This window comes from Phyllobates terribilis, unplaced genomic scaffold (genome assembly GCF_046119375.1).
Source record: "Phyllobates terribilis strain yellow unplaced genomic scaffold, ASM4611937v1 Scaffold_3__8_contigs__length_932513732, whole genome shotgun sequence".
NCBI classification, from domain to species: domain Eukaryota; kingdom Metazoa; phylum Chordata; class Amphibia; order Anura; family Dendrobatidae; genus Phyllobates; species Phyllobates terribilis.
The window spans coordinates 646,050,785-646,063,678 of record NW_027362763.1 but is presented as its reverse complement, the minus strand read 5'-3'; the positions used below and the strand labels follow the sequence as shown (position 1 = coordinate 646,063,678).

The 12,894-nt window shown below is 51.0% G+C and overlaps 1 protein-coding gene across 2 annotated transcripts in view; it reads left to right on the top strand.

Moving 5' to 3' along the window:
- The window catches only part of ABCC10 (ATP binding cassette subfamily C member 10), an 80,102-nt gene that overhangs the window by 62,645 nt on the left and 4,563 nt on the right, over positions 1-12,894 (top strand). For both annotated transcript variants that reach the window (XM_073671632.1, XM_073671633.1), the window contains exons 13-20: positions 2,709-2,898; positions 3,058-3,401; positions 4,673-4,842; positions 4,915-5,075; positions 5,388-5,641; positions 6,255-6,400; positions 6,475-6,572; positions 6,691-6,803. In XM_073671632.1, coding sequence (XP_073527733.1) covers positions 2,709-2,898; positions 3,058-3,401; positions 4,673-4,842; positions 4,915-5,075; positions 5,388-5,641; positions 6,255-6,400; positions 6,475-6,572; positions 6,691-6,803 — 1,476 coding nt within the window. The remainder of the gene's footprint in view (positions 1-2,708; positions 2,899-3,057; positions 3,402-4,672; positions 4,843-4,914; positions 5,076-5,387; positions 5,642-6,254; positions 6,401-6,474; positions 6,573-6,690; positions 6,804-12,894) is intronic.

Genomic DNA, 12,894 nt, shown 5'->3' with positions numbered 1-12,894 from the left:
GTGTCTGCTGTCACTGGTTGTGTGGTAAGCACTCCTCATTACCAGCCCTATGTAGTGTCTGCTGTCACTGGTTGTGTGGTAAGAGCACCCCTCATTACCAGCCCTGTATAGTGTCTGCTGTCATTGGATGTGTGGTAAGAGCACTCCTCATTACCAGCCCTGTGTAGTGTCTGCTGTTGGTGGTTGTGTGGTAAGAGCACCCCTCATTACCAGCCCTGTGTAGTTTCTGCTGTCACTGGTTGTGTGGTAAGAGCACCCCTCATTACCAGCCCTGTGTAGTTTCTGCTGTCACTGGTTGTGTGGTAAGAGCACTCCTCATTACCAGCCCTGTGTAGTGTCTGCTGTCGGTGGTTGTGTGGTAAGAGCACTCCTCATTACCAGCCCTATGTAGTGTCTGCTGTCACTGGTTGTGTGGTAAGCACTCCTCATTACCAGCCCTATGTAGTGTCTGCTGTCACTGGTTGTGTGGTAAGAGCACCCCTCATTACCAGCCCTGTATAGTGTCTGCTGTCATTGGATGTGTGGTAAGAGCACTCCTCATTACCAGCCCTGTGTAGTGTCTGCTGTTGGTGGTTGTGTGGTAAGAGCACCCCTCATTACCAGCCCTGTGTAGTTTCTGCTGTCACTGGTTGTGTGGTAAGAGCACCCCTCATTACCAGCCCTGTGTAGTTTCTGCTGTCACTGGTTGTGTGGTAAGAGCACTCCTCATTACCAGCCCTGTGTAGTGTCTGCTGTTGGTGGTTGTGTGGTAAGAGCACCCCTCATTACCAGCCCTGTATAGTGTCTGCTGTCACTGGTTGTGTGGTAAGAGCACTCCTCATTACCAGCCCTGTATAGTGTCTGCTGTCACTAGTTGTGTGGTAAGAGCACTCCTCATTACCAGCCCTGTGTAGTGTCTGCTGTTGGTGGTTGTGTGGTAAGAGCACTCCTCATTACCAGCCCTGTATAGTGTCTGCTGTCACTAGTTGTGTGGTAAGAGCACTCCTCATTATCAGCCCTATGTAGTTTCTGCTGTTGGTGGTTGTGTGGTAAGAGCACTCCTCATTACCAGCCCTATGTAGTTTCTGCTGTTGGTGGTTGTGTGGTAAGAGCACTCCTCGTTACCAGCCCTGTGTAGTGTCTGCTGTCACTGGTTGTGTGGTAAGAGCACTCCTCATTACCAGCCCTGTGTAGTGTCTGCTGTTGGTGGTTGTGTAGTAAGAGCACCCCTCATTACCAGCCCTGTATAGTGTCTGCTGTCACTGGTTGTGTGGTAAGAGCACCCCTCATTACCAGCCCTGTATAGTGTCTGCTGTCATTGGATGTGTGGTAAGAGCACTCCTCATTACCAGCCCTGTGTAGTGTCTGCTGTTGGTGGTTGTGTGGTAAGAGCACCCCTCATTACCAGCCCTATGTAGTTTCTGCTGTCACTGGTTGTGTTGTAAGAGCACTCCTCATTACCAGCCCTGTGTAGTGTCTGCTGTTGGTGGTTGTGTGGTAAGAGCACTCCTCTTTACCAGCCCTATGTAGTGTCTGCTGTCACTGGTTGTGTTGTAAGAGCACTCCTCATTACCAGCCCTGTGTAGTGTCTGCTGTTGTTGGTTGTGTGGTAAGGGCACCCCTCTTTACCAGCCCTATGTAGTGTCTGCTGTCACTGGTTGTGTGGTAAGAGCACCCCTCATTACCAGCCAGGTGTAGTGTCTGCTGTCACTGGTTGTGTGGTAAGAGCACTCCTCATTACCAGCCCTGTGTAGTGTCTGCTGTTGGTGGTTGTGTAGTAAGAGCACCGCTCATTACCAGCCCTGTATAGTGTCTGCTGTCACTGGTTGTGTGGTAAGAGCACTCCTCATTACCAGCCCTGTATAGTGTCTGCTGTCACTGGTTGTGTGGTAAGAGCACTCCTCATTACCAGCCCTGTGTAGTGTCTGCTGTTGGTGGTTGTGTGGTAAGAGCACTCCTCATTACCAGCCCTATGTAGTTTCTGCTGTTGGTGGTTGTGTGGTAAGAGCACTCCTCATTACCAGCCCTATGTAGTTTCTGCTGTTGGTGGATGTGTGGTAAGAGCACTCCTCGTTACCAGCCCTGTGTAGTGTCTGCTGTCACTGGTTGTGTGGTAAGAGCACTCCTCATTACCAGCCCTGTGTAGTGTCTGCTGTTGGTGGTTGTGTAGTAAGAGCACCCCTCATTAGCAGCCCTGTATAGTGTCTGCTGTCACTGGTTGTATGGTAAGAGCACCCCTCATTACCAGCCCTGTGTAGTGTCTGCTGTCACTGGTTGTGTGGTAAGAGCACTCCTCATTACCAGCCCTGTGTAGTGTCTGCTGTTGGTGGTTGTGTGGTAAGAGCACTCCTCATTACCAGCCCTGTGTAGTGTCTGCTGTTGGTGGTTGTATGGTAAGAGCACTCCTCATTACCAGCCCTGTGTAATGTCTGCTGTTGGTGGTTGTGTGGTAAGAGCACTCCTCATTACCAGCCCTGTGTAGTTTCTGCTGTTGGTGGTTGTGTGGTAAGAGCACCCCTCATTACCAGCCCTGTGTAGTGTCTGCTGTCATTGGTTGTGTGGTAAGAGCACTCCTCATTACCAGCCCTGTGTAGTTTCTACTGTTGGTGGTTGTGTGGTAAGAGCACCCCTCATTACCAGCCCTGTGTAGTGTCTGCTGTCACTGGTTGTGTGGTAAGAGGACCTGTCCTCACCCCGTTGTCTGTGTCATACATTTTTGTGTTGGTCAGGACCCCGGTGAGCTGGCGTCAATCTGCCGGGCAGAACTCCAGCGTGGGCATCAGCTTCTATTTGTCCATGTATGGGGGGATTGCTGCTGTGAACACCGTCTTTTCTGCCCTGCGTGCCCTGCTTTTCGCTTTTGGAACAGTCCGTGCAGCTACCGTGATCCACGAGCGTCTGCTGCAGCGAGTCTTAAGGGTAAGGACTGTAGTGCATGGTTTCCATACAGCGCAAAGCTCCAGGGCCAGATCTGTGCGGGGGTCCCACATGGGTCCGGTGCCATCAGCTCTGCTACATTCTGTATGGGCGTAGCTTTTGGGCATTGATGAACCACCTGTGCTGGGTTCTCATTTTCAGGCCACAGTCTCCTTCTTTGACAGTACGCCCATCGGCCGCATCATTAACCGCTTCTCCTCGGACCTGTACTGTGTGGACGACTTCCTGCCCTTCATCCTGAACATTTTCTTGGCCAACGTGTTTGGTCTCCTGGGAATGCTGGTGATGATCACCTACGGGCTGCCGCTGATCCTGCCTGTCCTGCTGCCCCTGGCGGTCCTGTACTACTACATGCAGCGATTTTACCGCCACACATCGCGGGAGCTGAAGAGGCTGCACAGCATCACCCTCTCCCCCATCTACAGCCACTTCTCTGAGACCCTGACTGGGCTGAGCACCATCCGAGCCACACGCCACACCGACAGGTGCGTTGTGCCAGGATGACCTATCTGTGGGTGGAGGAGCAGCAAGGTCTGAGCAGTCCTGCAGCATCTATCACAGCTGGTAAAGGGTTAAACTAGGAATCATTGCAGGATGGCGGTTATAGAATAAGTGCCAGGGAAGAGGGACTCTCAACCCAGCAGACAGGAGGCTGTGAAGATTAAAGGGAGTGTCAGCATCGAATGGCGGCCCAGACCCTGCACATGTGCTCGGTGCACCGGGGCAGGGCCAGACCTCTCCGTGCTCCTTCCCGCCTGCTCATTCTCCCTCTGTCCCTGTCTCCTCTGCTGTGATTGACAGCTTGGGCTTCATAGAACCAGAGGAGGGTGGAGATAGAGGGAGAATGAGCAGGTGGGAAGACGGAGATGCCTGGCTGCACCCAAGCCCCTGTGCTGGATCTGAACAGTCCTTCTGTGCTGATACTCCCTTTACATGGTTTGCAAGGTTGTTGCGATTGTCACCTGATCTGGGTGGGTGTTGCGTTTTGGTCGCCTGTTCTGGGTGGGTGTTGCATTTGGGTCACCTGCTCTGAGAGGGTGATGCGATTGGGTCGCCTGCACAGGGAGGGTGTTTCGTTTGGGTCTCCTGCTCTGGGAGGGTGAGGCGTTTGGGTCACCTGCTCTGGGAGGGTGAGGTGTTTGGTTCGCCTGCTCTGGGCGGGTGTTGCGTTTTGATTCGCCTGCTCTAGGCGGGTGTTGTGTTTTTGTTCGCCTGCTCTGGGCGGGTGTTGCGTTTTGGTTCGCTTGCTCTGGGCGGATTTTGCGTTTTGGTTCACCTGCTGTGGGCGGGTGTTGCATTTTGGTTCGCCTGCTCTGGGCTGGTGTTGCTTTTGGGTCACCTGCTCTGGGCAGGTGTTGCGTTTGGGTCACCTGCTCTGGGTGGGTGAGGTGTTTGCGTTGCCTGCTCTGAGAGAGTGAGACGATTGGGTTGCCTGCTCTTGGAGGGTGAGGCGTTTGGGTCGCTTGCTCTGGGCGGGTGAAGTGCTTGCGTCGCATGCTCTGGGCGGGTGTTGCGTTTTGGGTCACCTGCTCTGGGCGGGTGTTGCGTTTTTGTTTGCCTGCTCTGGGCGGATTTTGCGTTTTTGTTTACCTGCTCTGGGCGGATTTTGCGTTTTTGTTCGCCTGCTCTGGGCAGATTTTGCGTTTTGGTTCGCCTGCTCTGGGCAGATTTTGCGTTTTGGTTCGCCTGCTCTGGGCAGACCTTTAGGTCTTGACAGATCGTTGCTTACTCCATCACCATCTCTCGGATGATGCAGGTTTGCAGAGGAATGTGAATCTCGGATGGAGCTGAACCAGCGCTGCCTGTTCTCCAGTAATTCGGCCGTGCAGTGGTTGGACATCCGGCTGCAGATGATTGGAGTGATGGTGGTTACGGCCATCGCCGTCATTGCTCTGATCCAGCACCAGAGAAACTCTGGAGATCCAGGTAATGACCCGTCATGTACTGATGTCTGCGCCTCTTCCGGGCAGCATCTCACCCGCCTTCTCTTTTCGTTAGGTCTGGTAGGACTGTCTCTGTCCTATGCTCTGTCTATCACCGGTCTGCTGTCCGGACTCATCTCCAGCTTTACACAGATGGAGGCTATGATGGTCAGCGTGGAGCGAGCAGAGGAGTATTCCACCACCCTGCCCTCCGAGCCCACACAGGGCTCAGTGACAGTGAGTGCAGATTGAGGCACGTCCTCAGACTGTTCCTGTATGATTCACACTTCTGGTGTTTGTGTCTCATTAGTTGGATGAGTTTTTTGTTTGGTCGTCTGTTCTGGTCGGGTGTTGTGCCTGTAGAAGCGGTTGTTTTGGTGTTGTCTGGTTTAGTATTGTCATTGTCCCGTTACCCTGCGTTTGTGTCAGGGTTTAGCTACAGTTCCTGCAACACCGTGATCCCATACAGGGAGCTATATGACCAGGTGAGGGGTCTGTGGGCTCCTCTAGGGGGAATGTTGCACGCCCTTAGTTTCACCTCCTCCTCAGGTGCAGCCAGATTGGCCCCAGCATGGACACATTGAGTTCAGACATGCAATTCTGTGTTATCGGCCCGGTCTCCCCAACGCTCTAGACGGGGTCAGCGTCACCATCCGTGCGGGGGAGAAGATTGGCGTGGTGGGTCGCACAGGCTCTGGGAAGTCTACACTGTTCCTGGCTCTGTTCAGAATGATGGAGCTGAACTCTGGTTCCATCCTCATCGATGACATCTCCACCAAAGAGCTGAGCTTAGATGTGCTAAGGTGAGGACAATGCTGACCCCGTACTGCAGGGAGTGATCGGTGCTAGGAAGGATCGCCGCTGGTGGTGATCGGTGCTAGGAAGGATCGCCGCTGGTGATGATCGCTCCTAGGAAGGATCGCCGCTGGTGGTGATCGCTCCTAGGAAGGATCGCCGCTGGTGGTGATCGCTCCTTGGAAGGATCGCAGCTGGTGGTGATCGCTCCTAGGAAGGATCGCCGCTGGTGGTGATCCCTCCAAGGAAGGATCGCCGCTGGTGGTGATCGCTCCTAGGAAGGATCGCCGCTGGTGGTGATCGCTCCTAGGAAGGATTGCAGCTGGTGGTGATCGCTCCTAGGAAGGATCGCCGCTGCTGGTGATCGCTCCTAGGAAGGGTCGCCGCTGGTGGTGATCGCTCCTAGGAAGGGTCGCCGCTGGTGGTGATCGCTCCTAGGAAGGATCGTCGCAGGTGGTGATTGCTCCTAGGAAGGATTGCCGCTGGTGGTGATCGTTCCTAGGAAGGATCGCCGCTGGTGGTGATTGCTCCTAGGAAGGTTCACGCTGGTGGTGATCGGTCCCAGGAAGGATCGCTGCTGGTGGTGATATGTGCTAGTGGTGATTGCCCTGTCTCCTCTAGGTCACGGCTGGCAATAATACCTCAGGACGCCTTCCTGCTGACTGGAAGCGTGCGGCAAAATCTGGACCCCCTGTCCCACCACACCGACACAGAGCTGCTAGACGTACTGGAGCAGTGCCACTTAACGGAGCAGGTGTCACGCATGGGTGAGGGATATTACTGGTAACGGGGGAGGGGCTAACTTGCATTGTCCAACGTCCCATTATTATCACCTGTGCAGGTGGTCTGGATTCCAATGTCGGAGAGAGAGGGAAGAACTTCTCTCTGGGGCAGAGGCAACTTCTGTGCTTGGCCAGAGCTCTGCTAACTGAGGCAAAGGTGAGGGAAAATGTAGAGTGTCAGCTCCACAGTCCAGGCAGCCACACGGAGTAACGCTACGCTACGTAGCTCCTTAGGACTACGTGGCCATCTGTGTATGAACATCTTTCTATCGTAGATTCTCTGCATTGATGAAGCCACAGCCAGCGTGGACCATCAGACTGACCATCTGCTGCAGGTGACCATCCGTGAGAAGTTCTGGGAACGCACAGTCTTCACCATCGCGCACAGGTGCTGAGCCCCATCTCCACCCTTAAATATTTAACTATTTAACACCATCACATATACAGCTCTGGCAAAAATGAAGAGACCACTGCAGAGTTTTTTCTCCATGTCTTCAGCCATTCCATTCCAGTGTCAGTTGATTTCCACCCACCGTCCACCTCCTTCTACTTAATGTGCTTCTGATTCGGTGATCACCTGAACCAAATCTTATGTATCGAGGGAAAGTATAAAAAACCCTGCTGTGCTCTTCACAATCCTCTTGCAATAGGACAAGCTGGATGGCAAAACAAGTGCTGGGACTAGCCCAAGAGTAACTTGAATGAAAAAATAACTTGTAACCATGCCAAAGGAGGTGGAAAGAAAAGTCTCGAGTGAGGAAAAGAAGGGCTCAATTCTAAGCAGAGGGATACAGGGAGCATCATGTTGTCTCCATCCTTAAAATTTTGAAGACGGCAGTCCATTACAACAAGGTCAAGCAGCGGACATTGGGGACAACAAAGCTACAGACCAGCAGAGGGCGAGAGGGACTCTCCACTGACCGGGATGACCGTCATCTTATTCCAATGTCACTCAGCAACCGCAGGATGACATCAAGTGACCTACAAAAGGAATGGCAGCTGGGGTGAAGAGCACGGCAAGAACAGTTGGTAACAGGCTCCTAAACGTAGGCCTCAAGTCATGTAAAGCTAGAGAAAAGCCTTTCATCAAGGAGAGCCAGGCTGAAGACTGCCAAAGACCAGAAGGATTGGACCATAGAGGACTGGAGTAAGGTAATCTTCTCTGATGAGTCTAATTTTCAGCTTTGCCCAACACCTGGTCGTCTAATGGTTAGACGGAGACCTGGAGAGGCGTACAAGCCACAGTGTCTGCACCCATTGTGAAATGTGGTGGAGGATCGGTGATGATCTGGGGATGCTTCAGCAAGGCTGGAATTGTACATTTTACTCAAAAATATACCTAGAAAGAGAAAAATCAGAGCAAATGAAAATTTTGCAGTGGTCTCTTAATTTTTGCCAGAGCTGTATATGTCGGCATACGGCTCTATTACACCAAATAGAACTATAGAATCATAGAATGTTCTCGTTGGAGGGGACCTGCAGGGTCCTCGAGTCCAACCCCCGGCTCAATGCAGGATTCACTTAACCATCTCAGACAGATGTCTGTCCAGCCTCTGTGTGAAGACATCCATTGAAGGAGACCTCACCACCTCTCGTGGCAGCCTGTTCCACTCATTGATCTCCTCACTGTCATACAGTGTCTTCTAATATCTAATCTGTATCTTCTCCCATTCAGTTTCATCCCATTGCTTCTAGTCTTTCCTTGTGTAAATGAGAATAAAGATGATCCTTCTACAATGTGACAGCCCTTCAGATAGTTGTAGACAGCTATTAAGTCTCCTCTCCGTCTTCTCTTTTGCAGCTAAACATTCCCAAATCCTGTAACCGTTCCTCATAGGACATAGTCTGTAGACCGGTAACCATTCTGGTTGCTCATCTCTGAACTTGATCCAGTTTCTTTGTCTTTTGTAAGATGTGGTGACCAGAACTGGACGCAGTATCCAGATGAGGTCTGACCAAAGAGGAGTAAAGTCCGATAATGACTTCACGTGATCTAGACTGTATGCTTCTGTTAATACATCCCAAAATTGTATTTGCCTTTTTTGCTGCTGCATCACACCGTTGACTCCTGTACAGACTGTGATCTATTAGTATACCTAAGTCTTTTTCACATGTGCTGTTGCTTAGCTCTATTCCTCCCATTTTGTATGTGATTTTTTTCATTTTTATTGCCCAGATGTAGTACTTTGCATTTCTCCCTGTTATAAACCATTCTGTTAGTCGCTGCCCACTGCTCCAGTTTATTTAGGTCTTTTTGAATCCTCTCTCTCTCTTCTCTAGCGTTAGCTATCCCTCCTAGCTTTGTGTCATATCGCACAGGTGTACGGCTCTAATCCAATCCCTCCTCATATATCGCTCAGGTGTACGGCTCTACTCCAATCCCTCCTCATATATCGCTCAGGTGTACGGCTCTACTCCAATCCCTCCTCATATATCGCTCAGGTGTACGGCTCTAATCCAATCCCTCCTCATATATCGCTCAGGTGTACGGCTCTACTCCAATCCCTCCTCGTATATCACTCAGGTGTACGGCTCTACTCCAATCCCTCCTCATATATCACTCAGGTGTACGGCTCTACTCCAATCCCTCCTCATATATCGCTCAGGTGTACGGCTCTAATCCAATCCCTCCTCATATATCGCTCAGGTGTACGGCTCTACTCCAATCCCTCCTCGTATATCACTCAGGTGTACGGCTCTACTCCAATCCTTCCTCATATATCGCTCAGGTGTACGGCTCTACTCCAATCCCTCCTCATATATCACTCAGGTGTACGGCTCTACCCCAATCCCTCCTCATAGATCGCTCAGGTGTACGGCTCTACTCCAATCCCTCCTCATATATCACTCAGGTGTACGGCTCTACTCCAATCCCTCCTCATATATCGCTCAGGTGTACGGCTCTAATCCAATCCCTCCTCATATATCACTCAGGTGTACGGCTCTACTCCAATCCCTCCTCATATATCGCTCAGGTGTACGGCTCTACTCCAATCCCTCCTCATATATCGCTCAGGTGTACGGCTCTACTCCAATCCCTCCTCATATATCGCTCAGGTGTACGGCTCTACTCCAATCCCTCCTCATATATCACTCAGGTGTACGGCTCTAATCCAATCCCTCCTCATATATCGCTCAGGTGTACGGCTCTAATCCAATCCCTCCTCATATATCACTCAGGTGTACGGCTCTAATCCAATCCCTCCTCATATATCGCTCAGGTGTACGGCTCTACTCCAATCCCTCCTCGTATATCACTCAGGTGTACGGCTCTACTCCAATCCCTCCTCATATATCACTCAGGTGTACGGCTCTAATCCAATCCCTCCTCATATATCGCTCAGGTGTACGGCTCTACTCCAATCCCTCCTCATATATCACTCAGGTGTACGGCTCTACTCCAATCCCTCCTCATATATCGCTCAGGTGTACGGCTCTACTCCAATCCCTCCTCATATATCACTAAGGTGTACGGCTCTACTCCAATCCCTCCTCATATATCACTCAGGTGTACAGCTCTAATCCAATCCCTCCTCATATATCACTCAGGTGTACGGCTCTAATCCAATCCCTCCTCATATATCACTCAGGTGTACGGCTCTACTCCAATCCCTCCTCATATATCACTCAGGTGTACGGCTCTACTCCAATCCCTCCTCATATATCACTCAGGTGTACGGCTCTACTCCAATCCCTCCTCATATATCACTCAGGTGTACGGCTCTTACTCCAATCCCTCCTCATATATCACTCAGGTGTACGGCTCTTACTCCAATCCCTCCTCATATATCGCTCAGGTGTACGGCTCTACTCCAATCCCTCCTCATATATCACTCAGGTGTACGGCTCTACTCCAATCCCTCCTCAAAGATCGCTCAGGTGTACGGCTCTACTCCAATCCCTCCTCATATATCACTCAGGTGTACGGCTCTACTCCAATCCCTCCTCATATATCGCTCAGGTGTACGGCTCTACTCCAATTCCTCCTCATACAGTGGGGAAAAAAGTATTTAGTCAGCCCCCAATTGTGCAAGTTCTCCCCTCCCACTTAAAGATGAGGTCGGCCTGTAATTGACATCATAGGTCGACATCGACTATGAGAGACAAAATGAGAAAACAAATCCTGAAAATCACATTGTCTGATCTGGAAAGAAATTTTTTTTCAAATTTTGGTGGAAAATAAGTATTTGGTCAATTACAAAAGTTCATCTCTATACTTTGTTATATTTCCTTTGTTGGCAATGACAGAGGTGAAACGTTTTCTGTAAGTCTTCACAAGGTTGGCACACACTGTTGCTGGTATGTCGGCCCATTCCTCCATGCAGATCTCCTCTAGAGCAGTGATGTTTTGGGGCTGTCGCGGGGCAACACGGACTTTCACCTCCCTCCAAAGGTTTTCTATAGGGTTTAGATCTGGTGACTGGCTAGGCCACTCCAGGACCTTGAAATGCTTCTTACGAAGCCATTCCTTTGTTGTCCTGGCGGTGTGCTTGGAATCATTGTCATGCTGAAAGACCCAGCCACGTTTCATCTTCAGTGCCCTTGCTGATGGAAGGAGGTTTGCACTCAAAATCTCACGATACATTGCCCCATTCATTCTTTCATGTACACGGATCAGTCGTCCTGGTCCCTTGGCAGAGAAACAGCCCCAAAGCATGATGTTGCCACCCCCATGCTTCACAGTAGGTATGGTGTTCTTTGGATGCAACTCAGCATTCTTTCTCCTCCAAACACGACGAGTTGTGTTTCTACCAAACAGTTCTACCTTGGTTTCATCTGACCATATGACATTCTCCCAATACTCTTCTGGATCATCCAATTGCTCTCTAGAAAACATCAGACGGGCCCGGACATGTAATGGCTTAAGCAGGGGGACATGTCTGGCACTGCAGGATCTGAGTCCCTGGCGGCATAGTGTGTTACTGATGGTAGCCTGTGTAACGTTGGTCCCAGCTCTCTGCAGGTCATTCACTAGGTCCCCCCGTGTGGTTCTGGGATTTTTGCTCACCGTTCTTGAGATCATTTTGACCCCACGGGGTGAGATCTTGTGTGGAGCCCCAGATCGAGGGAGATTATCAGTGGTCTTGTATGTCTTCCATTTTGTAATTATTGCTCCCACAGTTGATGTCTTCACACCAAGCTGCTTGCCTATTGCAGATTCAGTCTTCCCAGCCTGGTGCAGGGCTACAGTTTTGTTTCTGGTGTCCTTCGACAGCTCTTTGGTCTTCACCATAGTGGAGTTTGGAGTGTGACTGTTTGAGGTTGCGGACAGGTGTCTTTTATACTGATAACAAGTTCTAACAGGACCCAGTACTACAGGTAATGAGTGGAGGACAGAGGAGCCAGTACTACAGGTAATGAGTGGAGGACAGAGGAGCCAGTACTACAGGTAATGAGTGGAGGACAGAGGAGGCAGTACTACAGGTAATGAGTGGAGGACAGAGGAGCCAGTACTACAGGTAATGAGTGGAGGACAGAGGAGCCAGTACTACAGGTAATGAGTGGAGGACAGAGGAGCCAGTACTACAGGTAATGAGTGGAGGACAGAGGAGCCAGTACTACAGGTAATGAGTGGAGGACAGAGGAGCCAGTACTACAGGTAATGAGTGGAGGACACAGGAGCCAGTGCTACAGGTAATGAGTGGAGGACAGAGGAGCCAGTACTACAGGTAATGAGTGGAGGACAGAGGAGCCAGTACTACAGGTAATGAGTGGAGGACAGAGGAGCCAGTACTACAGGTAATGAGTGGAGGACAGAGGAGCCAGTACTACAGGTAATGAGTGGAGGACAGAGGAGCCAGTACTATAGGTAATGAGTGGAGGACACAGGAGCCAGTACTACAGGTAATGAGTGGAGGACAGAGGAGCCAGTACTACAGGTAATGAGTGGAGGTGGAGGACAGAGGTGCCAGTACTACAGGTAATGAGTGCAGGACAGAGGAGCCAGTACTACAGGTAATGAGTGGAGGACAGAGGAGCCAGTACTACAGGTAATGAGTGGAGGACAGAAGAGCCAGTACTACAGGTAATGAGTGGAGGACAGAGGAGCCAGTACTACAGGTAATGAGCGGAGGACAGAGGAGCCAGTACGACAGGTAATGAGCGGAGGACAGAGGAGCCAGTACTACAGGTAATGAGTGGAGGACAGAGGAGCCAGTACTACAGGTAATGAGTGGAGGACAGAGGAGCCAGTACTACAGGTAATGAGTGGCGGACAGAGGAGCCAGTACTACAGGTAATGAGTGGAGGACAGAGGAGCCAGTACTACAGGTAATGAGTGGAGGACAGAGGAGCCAGTACTACAGGTAATGAGTGGAGGACAGAGGAGCCAGTACTACAGGTAATGAGTGGAGGACAGAGGAGGCAGTACTACAGGTAATGAGCGGAGGACAGAGGAGCCAGTACTACAGGTAATGAGCGGAGGACAGAGGAGCCAGTACTACAGGTAATGAGTGGAGGACAGAGGTGCCAGTACTACA